Source organism: Dipodomys merriami, unplaced genomic scaffold (genome assembly GCF_024711535.1).
Source record: "Dipodomys merriami isolate MVZ:Mamm:240054 unplaced genomic scaffold, mDipMer1.0.p SCAF_2, whole genome shotgun sequence".
In the NCBI taxonomy this organism is placed as follows: domain Eukaryota; kingdom Metazoa; phylum Chordata; class Mammalia; order Rodentia; family Heteromyidae; genus Dipodomys; species Dipodomys merriami.
The window spans coordinates 80,650,086-80,676,981 of record NW_027203381.1 but is presented as its reverse complement, the minus strand read 5'-3'; the positions used below and the strand labels follow the sequence as shown (position 1 = coordinate 80,676,981).

Below are 26,896 nucleotides of genomic sequence, written 5' to 3'. Positions count from 1 at the left end.
AATGAGCACACCAGTGCCAGCTTCTGCTGAGTGTGGTTTCTTTCCAACACTCACTGCTTTAAAATCAGTTAGCTGAATAGTCATTAGAACACATGCAACCCAGAAGCCATGGTCCCACGAACGTAATCTCTGCAGGCCCTCGGGCTCTGAGTACAGTTTGGCTTCCTTTCTGCAAACAGTGAGTCAACATTCCACTCCACTAGGGCCTAGGGTAGAGCCGATGACTTCATGTCCATGCCCTGTCTCCTAGGGAGTCATCATGGCATATGCTGTCATGGCCCTTTTCTAATTGATGAAGCCACTTTCTTCCCATGCGCTTCCATTACACAGAGCTGGAAGGTGGTTCTGTGGCAGTGCTGGCTATCACTTCCCAAGACACCAACCCTTGATGTATCCCAGCATTTGCTGTGACACCTGTGTACATAGCTAAGGCACAGGTTCCGTTTAACAAGGAATATTTTATTCTTTCCTGTCTTTCCTTCTGGATTTTTCTTCAGTCTGTATACCATAGTATCTGAGATCCCTTTGAACAAAACCAGCAAACTTTTTTTTTATCATCATAATGGAGGAGGCAGTTACATTTTTGTTACATTTTATGAAGTGAAAAACACATTTCTGTGTATACTTGCTTGCTGGGTTAATGATGAGTACTCAACATTAGGCTTAAGTAGAGAAGCCAGCGGGATAAAGAAATGAATTCTCCTCTGTGTTTACTTTTATTTTTATTCTCACTCCCACTCTTCAGTAACTTATGTAGATGAAGATGAACATGAAACACTTGAATTATCATCAAACAAAACCTTCTTCATGATGCTAAAGATTCCGGAGGAGTGTGTTGCTGAAGAGGGATTGCCTCACCTGCTCACTGAAAGAGTAAGTATGCCTTACAAGCCATTTACAGAGTTCTTAGCAGTACACTCTGAGTTCTGCTAGACTAATTGCATGTACTTGCAGAGTAGCTTCATTTCTTTCCCTAGACGTTAGCAGAAATAGAGTAAGAAGGAAAGAGCCTTGGCATTGAGCGGTCTGCCTCCTGACAGTGCTTTGTTTTTTCATGCTGTTCCAACCTGTAGTGTTCATTGAGAATCTGACATGGTAGGCAGCACACCAAATGCCAGAGCATAGGGTTTGTATCCTCAGTGATTCAACCATTGTGAGGAAATGTAGTGTGGATGATGATGATGATAATGATGATGATGATGATGATGCCAGTACTAGGGATTGAACTCAAGGCCCAACTCTCACTTGGGTTTTTTGCTCAAAGCTTGGTATTACACCACTTGAACCACCACACTTCTACTTCCAGCTTTTTGCTGGTTAATTGGAGATGAGTCTCATGGATCATTCTGCATGGTCAGGCTTCGAACTGAGTTGCTAGGATTACAAGTGTAAGCTATTATTGACATGCCTGCTGTGTTTACATTCTCAGAGGAGGGTGTCTAATTGTGTGAGGTGGAGATGAATGCATGCAGGGCCTCTTGCAGGAGGTGGTATTTGGCTGGAATGCTCAAGGTCAAAGAACGTGGGGCACACAGAGTTCTGCGAAGCTGTGTGCTGTACCTGAGCATGCTGTTGGTGGGACTTTTACTGGTGAAGCTGAAGAGGAAAATAGGGGTCAAGTCATGCACATTTTCCTTCTCTTTGGTAGCTAAAAGATGTTTATTATCTGACTGATATAGCTAGATTCTAGTTTTAGCCTTTCTGTGTAATGGTGGGAAAGAGTTGAGGAAGAGACTGGGTAGAATGTATTATAGCCATCCAGATGAAGAGGAGGGAGGCCTGAGTTAAGGCAAGTTTGAGAGGAAAGCAGAGGATTTAAGTGAGATGTAAGAGGCATGCTCACTCAACAGGACTCAGTGATGGGTTGAGTCGGGGTAAGGGAGACTGTATTCCAAGGCTCCAAGGTAGATGGATAGCAACATCATTTGTGGGGTGGGAAATGAAGGAGAATGAGCCTTGATGCACAATGGTGGTGCTGAAGCCAGAGCATGAGGGCTGTTGGCAGGGTTGTTCATACCAGACCTAGAATTTCATTAATGACTTCCTCCTCTTCCTCCTCCTCCTCCTCGTTTTCTTCTTTCTTCTCCTCCTCCTCCTCCTTCTTCTCCTCCTTTTTTCTATATTCTTCTTCCTCCTTCTCTTTCTTCCTCTCCCTCTTCCCTCTTCTTCTTCCTCTTCACCTTGTTCTTTCTCTTCCTCCTTCTCCTCTTCTTCCTTCACTTCTTCCTCCTTCTCCTCTCTCCTCTTATCTCAAGAGTCTGTATCTCATGGTGGTCAGTCCAAGTTTAACTTCCTCCTTCTCCTTCTTGTTCCCTTCTTTCCTTCCACTACTTTCCAGAACAAGTTGCTCAGTAACAAGCAAGAGGAAACCTCCTGCTTACTTTTTTCATGTAGGGGTTTTGCACTGCTAAGCAAAAGTGCAGCAATCTCCTTATAGTGTCTTTCCTTCTCAGCTTTTATCTTTTTATTACATCTTTCATCCCCCTCATCGTTCATTCTGAACTTTCCCAGTTCTGGAGTTTCTATTAGTCCATCTTCTTTACCTTTGAGAGACTGAGTGGTCAGCTGTTGAGTTGCTAAATGAGTGGTAGTGCATGGCCGATTCCCTTTGGGTCTGGGAAAGAGACAAAGCAAGCTTCTGATAGGGCACTGCTGCTGTTGGTATGTTTCAATGCTTGCTATTGGATAAAGTGATGGCACTACACCTTCATAGTGCAGTTGGATGTGGCTAGTTTAGAACATGTCTCCATTGCTGGGAGGAAAGGACAATGAAGAGCATTGGCATGGCTTGGCTGGGCTGCTGCTGTACGTGCCTTGGAGCCAGCAATTCTTTTTCTTGATGTGTGCTCCCAGGAAACTCTTACACTGACAATGAAAGGAGCAGAGGGGAATTCAAAGATGATTGCTTGAAAGCTAAGCGGAGAGCCATCAGAAGGGGTGTAATGAGCTGCAATCATTGTTTCATGGAATCTGTGCAGGAGTTTGACTGACTTCCCTCCATTGAGATGCATCTTATAAATGAATCTGAGCAAAGAAGGAGAAGAAAATCTCATGCTGGGCATAGTGGCCTATGGTGTTAGTCCCAGCTGCTAAAGGGACGGAGGTAGGAGGATCACTTGAGTTTGAGACCTGCCTTGACAACACAGTCGGACCTTGTCTCAACAACAATAACAAAGTCTTAGAAGAAAGTCTTTTTACCTTACTATAAACAAAAAGGAAAATAATATATTGTCATGTCTACATAAAGAAGCAGTAATTTACAAATAGATGCTAAGAAAGAGTGAGTTACTACTAGTTGATGGACAGAGAGAGAGAAAAAATCAAATAATGTGTTGGAGCCACTTAATTTGTTTCCTAAAATAAAGTAAAAAATTAACAAAGGATGGGGCAGGGAAGATGGCTCAGTAGTAGAGCGCTTGCCTTGCATGCATGAGGCCCTGGGTTCTATTCCTCAGCACCACATAAGCAAAAAGAAAAAAGCCGGACGTGGCGCTGTGGCTCAAGTGGTAGAGCGCTAGCCTTGAGCTGAAGAGCTGAGGGACAGCGCCCAGGCCCAGAGTTCAGGCCCCCGACTGGACCCCCCCCCACAAAAAAAATTAACAAAGGCAGTCCTCCACTCTCAGTTTGTGATTTTTCAGTCTTTATGGTGGTGTGATAGCACATGCATGCAGCCATTCTGTTTTTTCTTCCAGAAAGTATTCAATAGATGACATGACATATTCAACACTTTACTATAACACTTTACTATAGGCTGTGTTAGGTGACTCTTCCCTACTTTGGGCTAATATAAATGCTCTGAGCATGCGTGATGTAAGCTGGACTAAGCTACAGTGTTGGGTAAGTTATGTGTATTAAATGTATTTTCAGTTTTTGAGATTTTTCAGCTTACAATAGGCTTTTTGGGAAATCACTATACCATAAATTACAAAGCATCTGCCTGTATAGTAAAATGTAAAGGCATGCTCCTAACATATTCTTCTATTTGTATGATGAGTGCAATATTTCAAGCATAAAACAAAGTCTCTATATCTTTACAGCCCCTGCTCTATCCCTTTGGCAAGGACAGAGCAGCATCTGTGGCCCAACATGGCTGCTTCTGTTTTCAATGAAGCTCTAATAGAAGGCAGAAAGACTCCATGGCCATGATTGCCTTCGTGCTCAGCGGCCTGTCCTTATGTCCCACCCTCACAGCCTCTTTCATGCTTTTTTCCCCTCCTTTCCCTATGAGGCCTGTGTGGGTTCCAGCTGCCGATCACTGCCCATGCTCAGAACCAAGGCCTTGAAGTGTCTGTACAACTCATAAGATAAATTCAGAACTCCCAGCCAGTCACTTGGACCTTATTAATGAGGTTCTTTATAATCAGTAGAACTTGAGCTTTGGTTTGTTGTAGGCTCACTTACACTATCCAGAGCCTTAGAAAGGTAAACTCCTAGCAAGAGAGAGATCTTTCTTGTTCCAGAGTAGTTTTACTTTGCCAGGTGATATGTATGATGGTCATAAGTAACATGGTTATTTTCTTCCTGTTTAGCTCACAGAGGTGTACAGTAAATCACCATCTCTGAGTCGATATTTCATCTTGGCTGAAATAGCAGACTTCAGGTAAGAGCGTAGAGCATTACATTTTGCTCTTTTCTGGAAAGAACACCACCCATACCCACCAATCTGTCTGCCCCACACCATTTATACATGAGTACTCCCCTGAGCATCAAAGCAGGAAGGGACCAACTATAGAATCATGCAGCATCAATCCTGGGATGTCCTTTGGGAATCACCTTGCTCAACTTTCTTCTTTTACCAAAAAGAAAAGATGACTGTAGTACTTTTCAACATAACAAAAGTATGGAATCAGCCCAGATGTCCCTCAATGGACAAATGAATCAAGAAAATGTGGTATATATACACAGTGGAATTATACTCATCCATTAGAAGGAATGATATTGCATCATTTGCAAAGAAATGGAAGGATTTGGAAAAAAAAAAAAACCCATGTTAAGTGAAATGAATCAAACCCAGAGAGATGAAGGATACATATTTTCTCTCAATATGTGGAACCTAGAATTAATTTATAAAAATACAAATAATTGCTTCAGGGTGGAATCCAAGTGTACATAAGTGTATTACCCGAATTATAGTAGATTCAGGGGAGAACTCAAAAGTGTAATTATCTAGAAAGGCTAACTCACAGTCCAACAAAATAAACACCAGAAGGCAGGTACTCGAAAGAGGGAGAGTGGGATTGAGGGGAGAGGGAAAGGGAAAGGTAATAGAGAGAGAGTGTGGAGAATGCAGTCATAAAATTCAATGCATATGGGCTGGGAAGGTGGCTCAGTAGTAGAGTGCTTGCCTTGCATGCCTGAGGCCCTGGGTTCGATTCCTCATCACCACATAAGCAAAAAGAAAAAAGCCGGAAGTGGCGCTGTGGCTCAAGTGGTAGAACGCTAGCCTTGAGCTGAAGAGGTGAGGGACAGTGCCCAGGCCCAGAGTTCAGGCCCCATGACCGGACCCCCCCCCCCCAAAAAAAAAAAATTCAACGCATATCCTACACAATTAAGGAAATTGAGGGAAGGGTTGGATTGGGAGGGATGGGGAGGATGTTGAAAGGGGTACCATTGATCCAGATGCAGTTTTCATAAACTTTGTTGAATAACAACCCCTCTGTACAATTACTTTAAGATAATAATAAAAAAGAAAGCAAATATGCTCTGCAGAAAAAAATCTATGTTTAATAAAACATTGAGTTCATACTGTAAAAAAAAAAAGGGAGAAAACCATATTAGAGAAGCCCAGATTGTATGATTCAAATCAGGTACAGTGGAGAGAGCAGAAGCAGGTCCCACACGAACAATGCCTGCTTAACAGCAGGTGCCCAAATAAATTAAAGGCAAAAGTAGAAATAGATGTCAGATAGTGATGTGATCAAAGTGACAATTATGTGCTTCCTTTTGCCTTTAAGGAGAACAAGTAATTCAAGAGTATATTCTCTTTGAATATTATTAAAAATATAAAGACACATAGGATAACTGTGTTCTGCCTTCTTTCTCCTGCATCCCCACTAGCATTCTCCTCTACAAAATTAACCATTTTTCTGCATACATATATATACATATATGTGTATATTTATATATATGTATCTGCACATATTTGTACATTATATATAGACACACATATACACTATATACATATGTTGTATATTATATACATGTGTATATAATACACATACTTTTTTGCCTGTGCTAAGGGATTGAACTCAGAGTCTTGTGCTGGCTAAGCAGGCGATCTATCACTTGAGCTGGACTTCAGCCCTTTGCATTAGTTATTTTTAAAGTAGGGTCTTGCTTTCTGTACCACCTAGCCTGGACTGTGATCCTCCTACATGTGTTCCCCCTTGTCTCTGGAGATGACAGCTGCATGCCACTGTGCATGGTTGGAATCACAAACTTTTCTTTTTTAAATATGTTTTATTATTGTGAAAATACTGTACAGAGAGGTTACAGATACATGAGCAAGGTAATGAGTACATTTCCTATCAAGCATTGTTACCTCCTCCTTTGGTTTCCCCCCTCTCTTCCCTCCCACTCCACAACTTCAATCCATGTTTGACTCCAGATCACAAATTTTTCTTCTTGGGCTGGCCTTGAACCTTGATCTTCCACCTCTGCAATCTCTACCATTTCTGTAGCTAGGATTATAGGTTTGAGTCACTATGTCTGGTTCAATTTTCTTTAGAAAATTTCCTCTTAATTTTTAATATGCTCCATCCTTTTCATGAGTTAGCCTAAATGCTTCCCAGTGAAAATGAAGGCTGATTGTCTGTCCACATGTTGCCTATCATTAGTAATAATTAAAGAGCAGCATCCAGAGGATAATGGTTATACCTGAAAACTGTGGTAACTGGATTGGAGTTTGGACGTGTATTTTATTTTCAGAATGACTTTGGTAGCATTCTTGAAACTGTGAGTCTAAGCTCTCTTATTCATTTTTTCAACAGGATGTTGGCTTTAGTGGGGTTTTTCAAATGGGATTGTCAGCTGGTTATGAAACTTAAGATTGTTGGCTGATGTGACCTCTGGCCACAAGATGGAGCTCATTGACTGTCTTGAGCAGGGCAGTGGCTTGATTGATGTTGGGACTGGAATCATTACGAAATACGCCCTTGGGGAATACTCTCAGATGTCACTTCTTGTTAATTATTTTATTAATGGTTCTTAGTCTGAGTCCACTGGACGAAAGCAATAGGATAATTGTGGAAAAAAATAGCCAAAAAACACCAAGATGCAGATGAGGTAGCATTTATAGAGCAGTTTAAGGTACTAATCACTAAGGACAGGGCTATGGTTACTTCTACTCTGAAAATGGGAGGTGGGGAAAACTTGCTCTAAGAAGATGAAAGGGTTTAGAATTTCCTTCAGCCCCAACAATGAGAGCCAAACATCTTGTCCATCTACCTTGGGGTGGGTTGGTCTCCAGAATGGAAATGGTTTCTCATTTTGGAAATAGTTGTAGGAGGTCTGATTTGCCAGTGGTGCACAGGAAAATCACTGGGACTTTGGAAGCTCTTGGTAGGTAGCTTTGAGTCTTTCCATAAACATTTCCAGAATAAACCCCAAACTAGTTAAACTGTGCATCTTCCACATACATCTGGGGACAGCAATGAGAGTAGGGAGCATGGGAATATGTGAGGAGAAGACAACTCCCTGGCTTGCCTTAGAGGATGAGAGGCTGGGAACAGGATGAACAACACAACCACCTTCCACCTTCTTGGGAAGTAGCTGGGTTGGACCTCTCTCTTTGATGGTCTCAGTGAACTCCTAAGGAATAAGGAGGCAGAAGTTGCATGTGAGCCTGTGGTTTCCTGGAAGATTTGGGATGAAACAGGTGTTATTTTATTGCTAGAAATGATTTCCTGAGTTTAACTGTAATTCTGTTTTCTTGTTTGCTTTTTTTTTTTAAAAACTTTTTGAAACATTTCTATTTGGTTTGGCTTTCAGTGGTGAGAATGCCACAGTAACCTATCACCTGCGATTTATGATTCCAGAGGAAGATCACAGTTTTATGAGATATATGATGAGTGAGGAGTTAGTACTGGGCATTGTGCTACAGGATTTCCATGATCAGAAGGTTCCGGGCTGTGAGAGTCTGGGGCTTGGTCCGGAATCTCTCCTCCTGTACGGTAAGTAGAGAAAGCAAAGAAGTCAGAGCTGGGATAACAAACAAGTGGACACACTGGGTATAGCTGTTTTGATTTGGCAAATGGTGGCTTGTACTGTGTTTAATCATTCACCTGTGTCCTCAGCCACACAGTCCATGTTATTTTGCTCTGTATTCTGGGGACATGTAGCCAGAATAGTGGAGAAAAGTGTGGAAGAACTACAGTATGAAGTTTGAGAACTCTGTTATTAAGCAGGGGCCTTTCCTTGTGAGTGTCTGTTAGGCCTTCTACCACATCTCCATTTTAGTCAGGCACCTCACGCCATTTCCTTTGTCAGAACTTCTCTAGCACGCAGTTTAAAACACTAAGGCTTTTGAAGTACTGTTATGGTTAGATTACAGAACAGGATTAAATGTTAGAGTGTACTCAGTCTCTAAAAGCCCACATTAAATGTTATTTATCATGATATTTATTATCATAACAAAGCAAATAGGCAAGAGATAAATGCTGTTTACCCTTTGAAGGGTGTGCAGTGTATGTGTGTGTCCATATGTGTGCATGTACATTGATTAGAATAAACTTCCTCTGTTCAGAACAAGCATTGCTATTGATCTAAGACTTTCTGTTCAAACGTGGTGAACCCAGATAAAAATTTAAATGTTATGTAATTTTAGTTTTTAAAATTAATGATTTTTTTGTTGTTTATCCACATTTTCCTTTCAGAATGAAATCATCTGGGTTGATCTAGTTTAGAAATCAGTGCTCCACTGAGATTTGGAATGAAGAGAACTCATTTTGCTTTGCACAGAAGATCCTGTGGATTAACATAGAAGTACCTGGCAGTGACCCCAAGGTGGAGACTGTCTTTCCTCCTAATTCTGCACAGATAGGAAGTGTGACTCCATATCCACAGAGTGGCTCTAGCGCTGCTCCAGCTGGGTCCAGTTTTGACAAGATCAAGAAGACAGATGGTGTGAGAGGGATGGGTGGGGGCAGGCTCCACAGTGTGAAGTGCTAGCCATCTCTATGCACATGTGGATGCAAGGTGACACACTGCCTTGCTTTAGGTATGATCCTGTTGGTTTGCTGGTGGGGTAGAGAGAAGCAAGTGTCCACATGAAGGAGAACTGAGTCCATTGTTTGCTGAAATCATTCTTCTCTTCTCCCACTAGTATCTTTGATTCATCTCTAAGCCAAGCTATGAGGAAAAGGAAGTCCCTTTGTACAATATATACAATGTAGCTGTATCTTCTTCCACATCCTGTACCTGGGTATCATAGCAACCAGTCTTAGGCTGTCACTATTTATTTTTTTATGTACAAACATACACATATATATACACAAGATAGATATTTCTTAATTATTTTGCATCTCTTCATTGTTATCAGGACTCCTGAACTCTTTTGGAACATGGATCCCTGTGAGTTCTAAGCCTACCATCATTTTGAATTGTAATTCCAGGTACATGTTTATAAAACTTCCATCAGAGAATCAAGACTAGTTAACCTCAGCTACCCATAAGTCTCTTTGGCTGTGGCTGCCTGGTGTCACCAGCCTACCTGCAGGTCTCAATGTCTTCAGGACACTTCCTGGCTGTGACTTACTGAAGATGGTTGTGAAATAGGAAGACTCCTGTCTTTTTGAAATAAATTTTTTGTACCCATCATTGACAGGGTGTCAATGACTGTATCAGTCATCTATGAATATAGAATTGTGGGCCATGAGAGAGCAGAATATTCACTTTGTTATAGCCTTGCTATAAAATTTCCAGGATCTTATGGTCATATAATAAGAGATTTCCTAACCCCCTCATAGTTCAGTTAAGTTAGCTGTACATGGAAGTTAGTGTGAGAAGCAGATGTGTATTAATACATCAGAGTACAGATTTGACTTGAGCTCCTTGTGATGTAGATCAGGTTCAATGTAAAATTGCTTTTGTATTTAATTAGAAGATGTTTATGTTTTAACTCATTGTCTCTTTATAAGGATAGTTCCTTAAAGAAATGAAACTAGTGAATTTCTCTTCTTCCTCTTTATTTTTTTACATGTCAAATGTGAACCTTATTGTATCTGTACATTTTAAAAATAATGATGTTTTAATGAAGAATCTTTTTGTGTACATGTTTTAATATGTAAAACATGTACAGTAAATGATTTTTAAAAAATTTTTACAGTCACACTTGCCTGTTAGGTGTTCATATTCCAGGATACTTTGGGCAAGCAGTTTCTTGTGGGACATGGTCTTAGAAGAGATCTTTTCATCCCTAAAGGCAGCTTCATCTTCTGAGTTAAAAAGAGCAGGGTAAGCCAGTCTGGTCAGGGTCCATCAATATGTTTCAGGGCAACCAAGAAAAGGCTAGCCATTCCTTCTTCCTCAAGTAAGTTCCTCTCTGGCAAGACCAGGGTCAGAGCTGGAAGCATGAGGTTGTTCAGTTCTAGAGAGTGGAATATGGCTTTATTCTTTGCTTCTCCTTTGGAAAGCACCGAGATAGAAATACCTTGCCTTTGGTTTTGACCACTTGAAAGCTGTAGAACTTTCCAGAACTTTCCAGGATTGGGATTTTGGGCACGATTGGTATGGAAAGAATTAATCTGTGTGATAGAAGCATTTTGAGGAATTTGGGGAAAAAATACACTTACATATAAACTATTTTGTTACAAGAGATGGGTTTTTAGGAACCCCGGATCTTAATAATGAGTCTAAAACCTAGTGTATCATATGATTTCAACAAGTATCTGCAGAGTAACGAAAAACTCAGTAAGCAAATAAAAGCTTAGTTCAAATACTTGCTAATAGAGTGGAATAAAACATCAAGGATTGAAGATAGGTCAGAAGTAGATTAGTCAGACACAGGGAAAATACTAAAGAAAATTGAATGCAGCTTGAGACCTGAGATGCTATCAAAACACCCAACCCCTGAATCATGGGAATAGATGAAGAGGTACAAACTAAAGACCTACAGAACATTTTTTAAAAGAGCAGAAGACTTCCCCACAATCTTGAGAGAGTCATCCACCTATTTAAAAAAAAACTTACAGAAATCTATATGGTATATGCTATATAGATTTTTTCATTTTTCTTTTAAATTATTGTTATTTTTGACTAACAAATTATGTACATATCAGAGCAGGTATTTTGAAGCCCTATCAACTACCTCTTCTGTTAAAAAATAATAATACCCTTTTATAATCCTCCTAATTTCAGTATAAGATGATTTTTTTGGCCAAGAATTTATACTTAATTTGATCTTGGTTAACTATTTGTACTTAATATGATCCTGAAAAGAAGTACATTCCATCTGGGGCAGGTAGTTTTCACAAGATAAGACTCAAATAAATCTAGCTTATCATATTGTACTGGGAATGTTTCACCAAAACTAACTTCCATAGAGTTTTAGCATCCATGTGAAAAATTTCAGGATAAACCCACTGGTTTTGTGTTTCTGCCTTGCTGGGGGGTTGCTAAGTAGCCCTGGATCATCAAATTTGTCAGCATGTTTGTCTCCATACATTATAAAATATTTTTGTTTCGCTTTACTCTTTGATTTGCTCATTTATATTCAGAGTCTATGACAGATGATTTACATGGATAAGATTATTCTCTTATGGATGGAAAACAAAGCTTGTGGAAATTAACTCAAGGATGCAGAGGAGAAAGAGAATTTGAATCACTGATAATTATCTTGAGTCCAATACTATTCTTCATAGGCCATGATATATCTTAAACAATATTCCCTGCCACCCAAAACACCTCCCTTTGAACCAGAGTAAATTCTGGCTAAAGATTTCCTGTTTAAAAAAATCTGCTATAAATAGGAAACTAGTAAATATCAAGATAATGAAATGTGGTCAGCTCTTACTGACCATCAACTGGTTGAAGAATCAACAAAACCTGGTTGACTCTGTCAACTTCAAACCACTGGATTTGTCCTCATTGGGCATGTGCTTTCTCTCTCTCTCTCTCTCTCTCTCTCTCTCTCTCTCTCTCTATATATATATATATATATATGTATACATATGTATATTTATATATAATTTTATGTATTTTAGGCAAATGATTTATCACAAAACTATCTCTACCCTCCATGCATTTTAAATAGTTAAGTTATTTAGCTCTGAGAACAAAATAGTAACCAAATATATAATAAATCTAATGTTTGTTTCAGCAATCTATTTGCTATTTTAATGCCTCTAGAACTAGGAAAATGGCTGTGAGTTAAATAAAAATGGCAAGTAGAGGACACAAATACAGAAACAATCTACTGTATTTGAGCAACCATAGATATTATGTAAACAAATAAGTATGGTTGTATTGTAATAATACTTTATCTACAAAATGGATGATGGACCATACTTTGCTGAGATTTAGGAATAAATATAATTCTAGAAATTTTAAAGAAAATATGAGGGAAAACAAATGATCAGAACTTACAGAGGGCTGGGCACTGGTGCCTCATGCCTATAATGTTAGCTACTAAGGAGGCTAAGATCTGAGGATTGTGGCTCAAAGCCAGCTCTGGCAGGAAAGTCTGAGACTTACCTTCATCAACCACCAAAAACCTGGAAGTAGAGCTGTGGCTCCGAGTGGTAGAGCACTAGCTTTGAGTGAAAAAAGCTCAAGGACAGTGTCAGGGTCTTGAGTTAAACCCCAAGACTGGCACACACAAAACCAACATATCCAAGAATGTTTATTAAAAAAGGAGTGTGCAGATGGTATTTTCCTCATGTAGATATTTTATTTGTATGTGATAAGCATAATCTTGAGACATCTGTACACTAGAGGCTCTTCTAGTGTATATAATTGGCACTGAATTGCACAAAGGGTGAACCAATGCAATAGTGATACTCACAAAACACTGTTGGAAATGAACTTTACAACTTGAGGGGAGAAGAGTGGGAGTAGGGATAGCAGGAGAAAATGAGGAGCGGTAACAATGTTCTACAAGAAGTATATTCATTTCCTTACTCATGTAACGTTAACCCCTCTGTATATCACCTTTACAATAAAAAAAGAAAAGCTCTAGATAAAGTTCTGCCACAAACTGTATTGTATCATTGAGCAAATTATTCTCTTTGAGAACCCCCCACTCAAAAAAAAAAGAAAAAGCACACACACCAGAATTAAAAGATCTCTGAAAGTCTTTCTGCTACATCATTCTCTGGTATTACAATTGTCTTTTTTTTTTTTTCCTTTGTCGGTTGTGGGGCCTGAACTCTAGGCCTAGGCACTGTCCCTCAGCTCTTCAGCTCAAGGCTAGCACTCTACCACTTGAGCTACAGTGCCCCTTCCAGCTTTTTCTGCTTATGTGGTGCTAAGGAATGGAACGCAGGACCTCATGCATTCAAGGCAAGTACTCTACCAGTGAGCCACCTTCCCAGCCCACGACTGTCTTATTAAAGATTTGTGAGAGGAGTAAGGGTTGTAATTTAGTGTCAGAACATTAGCTTAGTATTCATAGGGCCAGGATTTTCATTCTTTGCCTCACAGTAGAAAATCATATAAAAACTGGAATCCCTTGATTCAACTCACATAATCAACCACAGGGACTAATGAGTCAAGGAACCCTGTGGGGAATAGAGCAGAGCTAGAAGGTCACTGCTAGAAGTGTCCCCCTTTTGGGGACACTTAAATTATATACATATGCTTCCTCCAACTTCAGAGTAGAAGTCATGGTATTATTTTATAAGAGCCTAGGCATAAAAACAGCCTTTTGAGGTGGGCACAGCTGTAAAGATGGGGGAGCCTTTCCCATTACAAAGTACTTTCATACCACTTCAATCCAAAGATGTCGCCTCCTTTCTCAAATATAGTGGTTGACTTGCAGATGTTGGACATCGAACAGAATGTAAATGGACCTGTGGATGACAGCTTTTTCTCTACAGAGACCTTGTAGAAGAAGCAAGATGGAGAGCTTTGTGCCTCATGCCTGTACTCACCCAAATCCCCCAGCCTAACAAACTCTAGTCCAATCATTTCATTGGAAAATGGGGCAGTTGAATCTCATAAGGGGCTGTGCATGGCACCTTGGCTATTGCAGAGACTGAGAGATTTTGCTAGGCATGAGAAGGTCATAGTCACTTTCTGGGTGAGGTGGGTACCTAGGGGTGGAAGGCACATGGACAAGTGAATATTCAGTCTCTGTCCCTCCCAAAGATTCCCGGGGCCTCTCAGCTTTGTAGGCAATGTTCTCATAGTACACCTCAGCAGAGTTTCCCGATGGCTGCTTCCTGAAGGCACTATGGTTGATGAGGACGTAGCACAACTCCTCTGTGGGGGTCTGGTTAGCATTGCCCTGTGGGCCAAAGGAAACACATCATTAAGAGGTGGCCTCTTGCCATGTTTTTCACATTTAGCTTTGACATGGGACTGATCCTAGAGAAAGTCTACCACCACCACTTCCTTCCCATTTCCAGCTATGTGTCCTAAATGGGTGCCTTTACCCTAAGCGCCAGAGCAAGCAGTTGGAACTCTCATGTTAGTCAGAGCACACATCCCTATGACTGTCTTCTCTGCCACACATTCCAGAGTGGCCCCTGACCACTCAGGATGCTGCTCAGTGTTTCAAGGTCCTGCGGCAACTCTTTCTTATGAAAGAGATATAATTGGGTTATGATACTTAAGTGCTCATTAAAAAGATTATTATCACAAACAAAACAAGGAAATAAAACAAGGGAAGGTCAATGATGGACTCAAGACATAAAAGCAAATGCAGGAAGGAGCATGGGAAAAAACTTGGGTATATGGTAAGACTGGAATTTGAATTTTGGCTCTATGTCTGTCTAGCTTGGGGGTACATCTCCTGATGTCTTAGTTCCCCCATGAAATGAAGCTTATCAAGCACACAACATGTTGTCTATCCTAAATAGATCTAATGTTCACTTTTTGGTGCTTCTGCATCTGCCACCAGGCCCATGTACTGGTCTTGAATTCACCCACTGCCCTGGTATGGAAGGCCTTTCTTCCATATTAGAGTCAGAAAGGGTCATATTACCTGGATGGAAGCAGGAGTCACTCTTTCATCTGTAGAAAGTAAATACAGTGAATGAATGTCAAGTCAGGGAAAGATTTGACAGGGGTGGGGGCTGGAGTCTAAACCACAAGAAAGTCAAGAAAAAAAAACAGGCAACCCTTTGAGCATTTTCAGATCTGCAATAGTTTGTTGGGGAGTTACAAGGTCATCTCAAGAAGAAACAGAACTCCCTCAGTCTCAACTTGGTGAATTACCGAGTAGGAAATCGTACCCCCTTCTCCCTTCTCTTTCTTTACCCATAGTACACACATTCCTATTCCACATAAGCCACTGGGGAGAAAAAAAGCATCAGAAACAGTCCTGTCCTCCAGGGGCATACAGGCCGATATAGACGGAGTACCAGGGCCTGGGAGAGACTCAAGATACAGAGGAGGGCATGGTTTGGGTTGCAGGCAACAGGAAATAGCAAGTAGTGTGGAGACTGGAGCTCCTTCCAAAGCTGCTGGCAGAGACAACACAGCAGGCCAAGTTTTCAATTTACTAAAAGACAATTGCTCTGGTCATGCAGCAGAGAGGCAAATGAACATATCTGCTAGCTTTTTGAAAGTGGCACACCCACTCGATCAGTAAGCAGGTGTCCTTCATAGAAAACTGTTAAAAGGCAGATGTGTCCATGCAGGCTCCCATAATGCACGTACATTTACATTTCTCCAGATTCTCACAATTACATAAATTTTATGGCCAATTAGGGCTTCTCTTATTACATGACAAGAAAATGGTCTTTGGGTTTGGGCACCTAGTGTATTTTATCAAGTGTGTTCTAAGTTTTTCTCTGATGGAGATGACGGACTCATCTCATGAACCCAGCATCTTGGGACTCACTGTTCCTGGATTACAATGGTTCCAGTTAGGAGAGTTAGATTACTTATTTATATATTATATCTATCTGTGTTTTTTAAAAAATATTTTTTATTGTAAAGATAATGTGCAGAGGGGTTCCAGTTACATGAGTAAGGTCATGAGTACATTTCCTATTGAGCATTGTTACCCCTCCTTTGTTTTTCTCCTACCATTCCTTCCCTCACCACCTCGCCAACTCCTCCCCCCACCAAATTGTAAAGTTTGTTTTCAACTTAGTGTCTTGTATGTCTCATTGTTACAATGGGTCGAACTGTATCCTTGTTTTAGCACTTTGTTATTTCCCTTCTCTCCAAATTAGAAAAATGTACATACAAGATACAAGGCACTGTCCACAATAATCTTACCAAACAAGCAGAAAAGGTCAAAAGCTATGTACATATGACCATATATACAATGCTAAGTGAAATGAACCCCAAGATAGGGACACAAGAGGTTTTTTTTTCTATGTCGCTGTTGTTTTTAATGTACTATGTGATTTTTTTTGTTTCTTTTGTATGTTCTTCCCCATGGTATAAACCCTGTTGTCATTGTAGGTGTTTTTTTTGTTGTTGTTGTTAAATAAATGGATTGTGTAATAATTGAAATACCTTTTCACCCACATTTATCTTGGCACTATTCATTATTGCCACATTACATACTCATCAGAAGATGAATACATAAGGAAAATACATACATATAAACATATACAATGGAACATTATTCAATCATAAAGAATGAAATCATGTCACTTGCAGGAAAATGTATGGACCTGGAGATTATAATATTAAGTGAAATAAGACAGACTGACTCTGAAGAACAAATGCTGCATGTTTTCTCTCATATGTGGAAAGTTGATTTTAAAAATGGACACAAAGGGGCTGGGAAAGTGGCTCAGTGGTACAGCACTTGCCTTGCATACCTGAGGCCCTGAGTTCAATTCCTCAGCACCACATAAGCAAAAAAGAAAAAAGCCGGAAGTGGCGCTGTGGCTCAAGTGGTAGAGCGCTAGCCTTGAGCTGAAGAGCTGAGGGACAGTGCCCAAGCCCAGAGTTCAGGCCCCACGACCAGACCCCCCCCAAAAAAAAATGGACACAAAAAATATGTAGAACCATATGGCAGGAGGCACCAGTTACAGAGGAAATGAGAAAACAGAAGGAGATAGAGAGAATAGGATCCAAGTACATTGTATGTATTTGGTCATAAGAAAATTCATTTAAAAATTGAAAGATTTCAAAAAGGGGAGCCCCAAAAGTAGTATATAATACAAATACAAACATAAATACAATAAAACATACTAAATGTATGTATGGAACTATCACGATTAAAAAATAAAGCATATAGGATGGTTGTGTAGATTATATATAAGTAAGTACTGCTTATTTTTATATAAGGAACTTGAGCATCTGTGGATTTGGTATCCACTGGGACTCTTGAAACCATTCCCCCATTCCCCTGTGGGTACAGAGGATGATTGTGCTGTCTTTGAAGACATAAAAGCTTACCCCCTTGCCTTATACTAGCAATCTGTCTTGAAAGTCTGTATTTTCAAAAAGAGCACATCACTGCAAGATGAGAGCCCCTTTCAGTTTAAGGCCTTTCTGAGGTTTAACAATAAAATTTTCAGACTCATTACAAAGATTGATTGAGTGTATGAATGAATGAGATACAACCTCCTCTTTAAAGCCAGGAAGGCGAAGACAAAATTTCTTCCTTCTCTTCTTTAGAAATGCAATGGCCTGTCTTTAGTCCTATCCTTTATTCATTACTCTCTTCCTTGTGATGCTTGCCCTTCATCATCCTCCCCCTGATTTCTTTTCCCTTCTTAACTTCAAGGAGAGATGTGTCTCAGGGAACGTGTACTACCTTCCAAGTAGTTTTTCCACAAAGGCTTCTGCCACTCTGGCTACTATTTCTCTGCACAGAAATCCTAGTGATCTCTTAATGCAGATGTGATCCTACCTGCCCCTGTGTAAAACCCCTCAGCACCTCTCCTTACTCTCAAGACCTCGCTGGCTTTGCAGTCCATTTGTCTTTCACTTCACTTTTCACATTTCACACTTCACGTTTTCACATTTGTTGGTTCCAGTTAATTCCTCAGCCTCCAGACTAGGCAGGTTCCAACGGAGGACTGTGGCGATCCATCAGCCAACCTCACCGCCTCACTGAGCTCACAGGATTGTGGGATAAGAGCTGTGCATTTGGGTGTATTGCTACCATAAGCACAGGTATTGTTTATAAATCTGCCCAGGAGCAGAGGGCAGAGACAGTTTGGAAAACACAACTCCACCATGAGTGACAGTGCCAGAGAAGCAGACTTACTTCCCTTTGGGGAGCTTTGTCTTGCTTTCAATGTGCGTCCTTTTTTCCTGTAAAATGAAAGAGGAAAGTAAGTTGGTTATTTCAATACCCAGGGACTCTTAAAAGAAATGATACTAACTTATGAAAATTTATCTTAATCAAAACTTATCTTTTGTTCTTCTGACACAGTTGTCACTAGGTAACTCAAGTCTCGGGCTTGAGATCCTTCCGCTTGGCTTTCCTAGGGGTAGGATTATAGGTATGTGCCACCACACCAGGCGAAACTCAATTCCAATCGTTAAAATTCCATACCTTTCTTTTCTTTTCCTTTCTGACGTTTTCTTTCCTTTTTCTTTTTGTGCTGATACCAGGGCCTGAATTCAAGGTCAGGGTATTATCCCTTAGCTTTTTCTGAGCAAAGCTGGCAATCTACCACTTGAGTCATACCTACACTCCCAGCTTTGTGGTGATTAATTGGAGATACAAGTCTCAGGGACTTTCCTGCCCATCTGGCTTTGAACTGTGATGCTCAGATCTCAGCCTCCTGAGTTGCTAGTAAAACAGAATGAGCTGCTGCTGCCCGGCTCATGTGCCTGTTTCAATCCCTCTTTCAACATATAAAATAACAGAATAAACAATTAAAAATACAAGAGGAGGCCAAGTAGAAATATATCCTAAATATATCTTCTCTGTCTCTCCCTCTCTTTCTTCCTCCTCTCCCTCCACCCCCCCTTCCCCTTCTTTTTCTAAGTTTAATATAGAGTTTACTCACAGAAGGAGAAATACGCTGTCATAATAAGTTACATTTCTGGAGAAAGGTTCTGATAAGCTATGAGTTTGATTTACAAAATATAATTTGAGGAACCAAGATTATCTTTATCTCAGTCTTATTGTATGATCTCTTCCCCTGCTAACAAGCAAACATCCATTAGATGCACTGTGTAGAAGACCCCCCTGGGAAAACTCCATACATCTCAGGAGACAAAAGACATATTTCCTACAAGGATGACCATAGGTTCTGTTTTGCTGTCAGGTTAATGTCATTATCAATCACCTAGCCATTAATTAGTTTTTAAGCATCTCTTAAAAATAGTGTCTCAGTTTAGAAATATATCATCTGGACTGTTCACTCTCCATGCAAAGGACACAAATAGGTGCTTCTGGGAACATGGAGTAGCCAGCTTTGCTTCATCTTGACATCTGAGGCTCACCAATGTGAGGACAATCTACTGCCCATGAGATAATGGTTCCTGATTCCCAGCAGACATGCAAGCTGCTTCTCCAATTGACTCTCAGGTGGCTGCATCTGGGGCTTAGTGCCAGGCTTGGCTTCAGCTGTGACATGGATAGCTGGTTGTCGCAAGCAAGTAGCTTGTCCATACCACACAGAGGGAAATGTCTCCTAAGAGAAACCTCTCCACTTACCATGGCAAGCAGAAACACCCTTCAGTGGAGTGGTGAACCCAGCATCTAAAATGCAAAAAAAAAAAAAAAAGATACAAGCTAGGCTTCTGCAACTTTCTTCAGATTGTCAACCTGCAATAGCCATTTTCTGGGGGAAATGTTTTGTTTCCTAACTAAGCACATATCATACATGACATAGCTACCTCCTTCCTACTGCTTGTATTCAGGGAAAAATGACTTCTCTCTTCTCACTCATTTGTGACAAAGGGCACAAGAATTGTCTCCAAGAAGTCAAGACATAAAGGTTTGGACACTTTAGAAGTCTAATTCAGGATTTCACTACTTGTTGAATTCTATTGCACTACATGATGATTTTCTGCTTACTCATCTATATTCTGTTCTAGAACGTAAGTGTCACAGACTTGGGGACCATATTTAACTCCTTCATGATGGTATGTATCACCAGTATAGGTGACACCACCTGAAGTACAGTAAATATGTTTCTAATAAATATCTGATGAAGATATAAATAAAAGAATGAATAGCCAACAACAAAGCAACTCTAGCTGGAACAGATGATCATTAGATCTACCACCTTGACTCCAATAGTATAGCTAAATATTGGACATTTACGTTTTATGGTAGATAGGCTTGGAATTTCTCAGCAGTCAGAGACTTAGGCTAAAATCTAAGTATCATTCTTTCTGAATTGGGCTTAGTTAATTGTCTATATGATTGAATATGGAAACCATTTATAAAATACTTTACCAGTTACATTATGTAAAAGCACGTGGAAAGCCCCATTCAAAAATGTCCCTGCCTGCGAGCTTTCCTCTCAAGCTCCTGAGAAGAAGCAGAAAAGGAAAGGACTGAACGGTGGCCATGACTTTGGCTACCAGCTTGACTGCAAGTTCTATCAGCCTCCAGAATCTGTACACCATCAGAGCCCTGAAAGCTCTCCTTCTTCTTCAGGCCTCCTTCAGTACTCATTAAGCCATTTGCTATATCTCCCACTTCTGCAATTAAACATCAAAAGGAAACTACTGTGTTTGACCAATGCTAAGAAACCAGGTTCTCTAGGGGGATATGAGAGTGAGATGAAAGGAGATGGTAGATTCTGAATTACTGGATCCAGAACTCAAAGCAAATTGAGTCACAACTTCTTATTTTACAAAATGAAAAAAAATATATGTGTATGTATATATGTATACTGCTTACCTTGTATAAAGTTAAGTATTGGTAAAAGTGTTTTTTTTTGTTTTGTTTTTGCTGGTCCTGGGGCTTGAACTCAGGACCTGGGCACTATCCCTGAACCTCTTTGTACTCAAGGCTAGCGCTCTACCACTTGAGCCACAGCACACTTCTGGCCTTTTCTGAGTAGTTTATTGGAGATAAGAGTCTTACTGACTTTCTTGCCCAGGCTGGCTTCAAACCATGATCCTCAAATCTTAGTCTCCTGAGTAGATAGGATTACAAGTGTGAGTCACCTGTAATAGTTGGCAAAAGCTATTTGTTTTCTTCATTTGTCTTTATATATATATATATATATATATATATATATATATATATATATGTTTTTTATTGTAAAAATACTGTACAGAGGGGTTACAGTTACGTGAGTAAGGTAATGAGTACATTTCCTATTGAGCCTTGTTACCCCCTCCTTTGTTTTTCCCCAAACATCCCTTTCCTCCTCACCTCCAGAAATCCTCCTCCCCCCGAAGTTGTAAAGTTCATTTTCAACACAGTGTCTTGTATATCTCATTGTTACAATGGGTCAACTTGTATCCTTATTTTAGCATTGTTATTTCCCTTTCCCTCCCCAAATTATAAAAGTGTATATACAAGATGCATGGCACTGGCATCAAATACAGTGAAAACAGGGATTATACCATGGGGGGAAGAACATACAAAAGAAAAAAAGAAATCACATAATACATTATAAACATGTTAAAAACAATAGCAAGAAAGATAAAACCACTTGTGTCCCTATCTTGGGGTTCATTTCATTTAACATCATCTTATATGGTCATATGCACACAGGTATTTTTAAGCTGACTATTTCTTCTATATAACTTGCCTGGGTGCTGTCCCTCAGCTCTTCAGCTCAAGGCTAGCACTCTACCACTTGAGCCACAGTGCCACTTCTGGCTTTTTCTGTTTATTTCTGAGGAATTGAACCCAGGCCTCACTCATGCATGCCAGGCAAGCGCTCTACCACTGACCCACCTTCCCAGCCTGGGATACATTCTTGTATTTCACTCTGGATGTTCTGGTTTGAGATGAGTTCAGATGACTTCCATGAATCAGATTAGATGAGCTCTATGAGTTCAGCCTGTGTACTAGTACTTCCACATTCACATCCCTCGCTCCTGGGTCTACCCCAGGGTCTCCCTTGTTAAAATGCCCTTGGCCCTTGTAATCATTTAAAAAAATAATAAGTTATATATGCCCAATCCACTTTCTAAAATATATGATTTTCAGCTCATACTGAAGAAATTATTCCAATTGGGGAAATCACTGAGCCCCAACTCCTAACATGGCTTTGTGTTCCCCCCCCCCACACACAAAAAGCTCCTTCTGAAAAGAGGTAAAAATTCAATGAACTCTATAGGCCACAGGGCAACTAGCTTTGCCACATTTTAGGATTCTTAGACTCTAGTACATTAGTTGCATATTGTATGACATTGTTCTTAGAGGGACTTCTTTTAAATTAGAGACTCAGAAGGCCAAATCAAGAAGGACTGATGAGGCTGCATTAGTGTAATAACATCAGAGTCAATTTAAGGGCCTTTCCACAGACCTTTGAGGAATTGTGACGCTGATGGTGTGACAACATCAGAAATAGAAACCCTAGTTCTAAAAATGATATAGCTAGGGTGGAGCTTGAGGTAGGCAAACACAGACAAGATCAGATTTTAAATGGTTATTTTTTTAAAGGGCCCCATCAGGACTCATGTATCTTATCTATTAGTTGCCAGAAATTATACACTAAGCTTCGAGCAAAGTCAAACATCTCCTGTCCAAAGTTCGAAGATGTCTTTTGTCCAGCCCTCACATTGACTTCCATTACAACTTATACCGAGTTTCAATAGTGTCTTAGTTTGCAGAGTATGTGGAGTCCATCCACTGACAGAGTATTCTTCCTGGCCAGAAGTTAGAGGAATGAGGTTGAACAGTGTCTTACCTGGGTGTTCTCTGCTTCGTGTTTTGGAACCTCAGATTCCACGGTGTCTCTTGAGTGTTCTGCTGACACCTAAGATTCAACATATCATAATGGGCCAAGTGTTTCCTCTCCAGACCATACTCCTCTGATCTCCTTCATGTTCCCAAATATCCAGGAATTCTCACCATAACCCTAAGGATGGTCATAGGGACAGGGAGAGGCCTAAACTCCTCAACTGACATTGCCTGTGTACCACAGTAAGCAACAGATACAGAAAACCCAGAGACAGAGAACACAGAATTAAAGGGGAGGAAAGCAATTAAAAGAGATAAATTACGTTTTTTGTTTGGGTAGGTAGGAATTACTATGTAGTTATCTTTTCATTTGCTGGATATTGGGAGTATAAAGAAAAAGTAACTAACAAACACTGCTTACTTTGAGCCAGTCATTTTACGTGATATAGTTCATTTAATACCAGAAAAAAATCCATGAAGTTGGTATTTTCATCCTATTGTTTACCAATAAGGAAACTGAGGCCAGAATTACTAGGCAAGTTTTCTGAGGATGTACAACCATCAAGAGAGAGACTGCATTTTCCTCAGGTAGATTCTTCCTTCTGAGACACAGACTACATCTCAGAACAGTGGAAGTGGCCTTCTGTCCTATGGAAGTGTTTTCCCAGCGTTTGTGTTGAGAGAAATGGAAGTGGGTGGGATGAGTGGATGATGACTGTGTAAAGTTGAAAATCATATCAAAGTCAATACAAGCCTCTTGAATATATCAAGAGAACCATTTAAAATCATGATAGAGGGACTGAGAATATGGCATAGTGGTAGAGTGCTTGCCTGTCCTGTATGAAGCTCTCAGTTCGATTCCTCAGTACAACAGAAACAGAAAAAACCAGAAGTGGTGCTGTGGCTCAGGTGGTCGAGTCCTATCCTTGAGCAAATGAAGCTCAGGGGCAGTGTGCAGGCCCTGAGATCAAGCTCTAGGATTGGCAAAAAAAAAAAAAAAAAAAAAAATGGTGGAAATGATGGTGCTGAACCACTGATAGATTGTTTGGAAAAAAATTCTATCTGGAACTAAAGAATATATATGATCAATAAGACAATAAAAATGATAGAAAAAGTGTGTGTTTGTCTTATTTTGGGATGAGGAAAGAATTTCATAAATGCAATGACAGAACCCTAAATGCTTTCTAGATTTACATTGCCTTTAAAATATAACAAAACATAAAACTATAAATATCCAGATGGCCAAAGATACACAGACTAGAAAACTGACTTTTAAAACATTTAGAAGACAGGTTTAATTTCTTCAAAGTACAAATAGCTTTTACTATCAGTATGACAAAATAGATTAAAGCTTAATAGAAAAATGGGCAAAAAACACTTCTGGTACTTCACAGATGAAGAAAGATAAATGGTTGATAAATACAGAATATAAAATAACAATGATGAATTTGATATTTAGTTTTAAACTAATTACCAGTTTAGGTCATTATCTTATGTTTATGTCATTTTTATAATGAATACACTAATACTAGAACCTTGCCCTCCATGGCAAATTCTGAAAAACAAAACTGCATACGCGATATCCATCACTATTTTCTCATTTGCACTGTAATTATGCTGTATTTTTCACCTCAAGATGGTTCTTTCTCTGGGTGCCAGTGGCTCACACCTGTAATCCTAGCTACTTGGAGGCTGAGATCTGAGGATCACAGCTCAAAGCCAACCTGGGCAGGAAGGTCTGTGAGACTCGTATCTTCAATTAACCACCAGAAAGCCAGAAGTGGCACTGTGGCTTGAGTGGTAGAGAGTTTGCCTTGAACCGAAGAGCTCAGGGACAGTTCTCAGGCCCCACAATCAACCAAAAAGAAAAAAGATGGTTCTGTCTTAGTTTCCAATCATCTAATGTCTATCAAGTGCCTGAAGTCTTCCAGAAATAGCATTAGAAACCAGGGATGAATCATGACACAGTGGACAAACAGTCCCTATATTTGAAAAACTCCCATCTGGACTTAAAAAATGGAAATTTATAATCCTGCAGGAGAATGCCAGAATAAATTAGTAATGAGCTGTGAGGACCTAGAAAACTCAGACGATGCCAATTCCCAGAAAGGAACAGGAAATATGTCGTAGTATACCCAGGTCTTCTTTTGGTAAGTGACATGTTGGGTAAACCCATTATTCCACTTTATAGTGGCAAGATCCAAGACACACGGAACCAAACATAGCTTGTAAAGACCTCTGATGAATCCATTCTCCCTAGATCATCTCATGTACACTCTAGACAGTCCCTTAGTTTTGATGGTTCTTATTTTTACCATGATGGTTTTGATGTTAATGAAAATGGTAGTCAAGGAAAATGAGAATATCTATTAATTATTGAACTCTTCTATGTGTCAAGCACTATATTAGCACCATGCAATTTTGGATATTGTGAGGTAAGGATTTTCCTATTATTTCCATTGAAAGCCAAGAAACTAAGCTTTGTCACTTTAAGGAACATGAAAGTGAGTCTCAACCTCTTCAGACCTCTTCCTACCTGCTTTTTTTTGGGGGGGGGGTCTGGTCATGGGGCCTGAACTCTGGGCCTGGGCGCTGTCTCTCAGCTCTTCAGCTCAAGGCTAGTGCTCTACCACTTGAACCACAGTGCCACTTCTGGCTTTTTTCTTTTTGCTTATGTGGTGCTGAGGAATCAAACCCAGGGCCTCAGGCATGCAAGGCAAGCACTCTACCACTGAGCCACCTTCCCAGCCCCCTACCTGCTTTTAAATGCTCAGGAGTGTGCACTGCATGAAGCTAAAGAGAGGCAGGCCCCATGCTCTTCATTTTGAACTTAAGATAGCAACTAAAAGGTTGTATCTTTGGACATGTGGGAGAACATCATCTTTCCAGGCTGAATGGAGATCCATTTTTAGATGGATGCTTATTTCAGAGACTGCCCATAGCTCAGCTTCTCTTCACAAGTGGCTCACTGAGATTCTAGGCAAAGGACAACACCTAGAAGGAATTTCTTGGCATGTCTGTCATGTAGAAGGCACTGAATTCTTGCCAAGTTCTTTACTTCTTTTACCCCTAGGAATAGCACCGCTCCCCCTCCCCCTTTTAGTCTCCTTTGTCCTTTCCTCTGCTCCTAGCGGGGAGTGTAGACTCACCTGTCTCCCCTCTGCAGATTGTTCCCCATCCTGGCAGTCCTACCACTTCCTTCTTTGTGCCTTCTCCTCTGACAGGCAGTTCCAGACTTGAAGGAGCGGCTGTGTAGCTCTGGCCTCTTGTACCCAGAGCTGAAAGGAGAAGGGCATCAGCAGAGGGAGGAAGAGGCTGGGGAGGAGCATTGGAGACACACATGTGAAGAATGCCATAAAGGTCACAGTCTTTGGGCACTGGGCTATTTAGCCATTATAGCAAACCTGCTGGTCACCAAGAGCTCTGAGCCCTGGGGAACCCCAGACTACAATTCCAAATGGCTCATGGAAGTTTTCCCACATGACAAACCTACATTTATTAAATCACTTTGTTCTTGAAAAATCCCAAGGGGAACTTTGTTTCAAAGAGAAAAGGGGACATCAAAGAGTTAAGCCACAGACTAAAAATAGAATGTATAAAGCCCCACTTGTGAGAAAAAAAAACACCTAACAAAGAAATGGGTAAAATATTTGACTCTTTACTAAAGCCACTATAAGGCAATAAATAAATATGTGAAAAGGTATCACAAGATACCTTTATACAGAATGGTTAACGTTTGCAGCAAAAACAGACAGCAAATTCCAAGTGCTTACAATGAATGCAGAAAACTAGTAACTAGTCATTGACACTGGTAATGTAAAATGTCACAGTCTTTTGGGAAACCAATCTGGCGGTATTATGTACAGTCAGAGATAGGCTTCCCATACAGGCCAGCAATCCCTCTTGAAGGCATTTATCCAATGCCTGAATAGCTGACCAAGCCACGCCGCATCCATGCTGACCAGCAGTAATAAAGAGCTAATGCATGCATGA

General features: G+C 40.3%; 2 protein-coding genes across 2 annotated transcripts in view; one reads left to right on the top strand and one right to left on the bottom strand.

The window, feature by feature from the left end:
* The window catches only part of CUNH3orf52 (chromosome unknown C3orf52 homolog), a 29,602-nt gene extending 17,071 nt beyond the window's left edge, over positions 1-12,531 (top strand). The window contains exons 3-6 of the mRNA XM_070030263.1: positions 746-873; positions 4,530-4,600; positions 7,990-8,171; positions 8,874-12,531. Coding sequence (XP_069886364.1) covers positions 746-873; positions 4,530-4,600; positions 7,990-8,171; positions 8,874-8,878 — 386 coding nt within the window. The 3' untranslated portion in view covers positions 8,879-12,531. The remainder of the gene's footprint in view (positions 1-745; positions 874-4,529; positions 4,601-7,989; positions 8,172-8,873) is intronic.
* Positions 12,532-12,765: 234 nt separating this feature from the next.
* Gcsam (germinal center associated signaling and motility) lies at positions 12,766-26,164 on the bottom strand. The gene is made up of 6 exons (XM_070030264.1): positions 26,053-26,164; positions 22,911-22,979; positions 19,745-19,789; positions 18,341-18,387; positions 15,143-15,171; positions 12,766-14,443 (listed from the first exon to the last, which is right to left on the bottom strand). The coding sequence occupies exons 1-6, from the start codon at positions 26,079-26,081 to the stop codon at positions 14,180-14,182; spliced, it is 483 nt and encodes a 160-aa protein (XP_069886365.1). The 5' UTR covers positions 26,082-26,164; the 3' UTR covers positions 12,766-14,179.
* Positions 26,165-26,896: the final 732 nt, after the last annotated feature.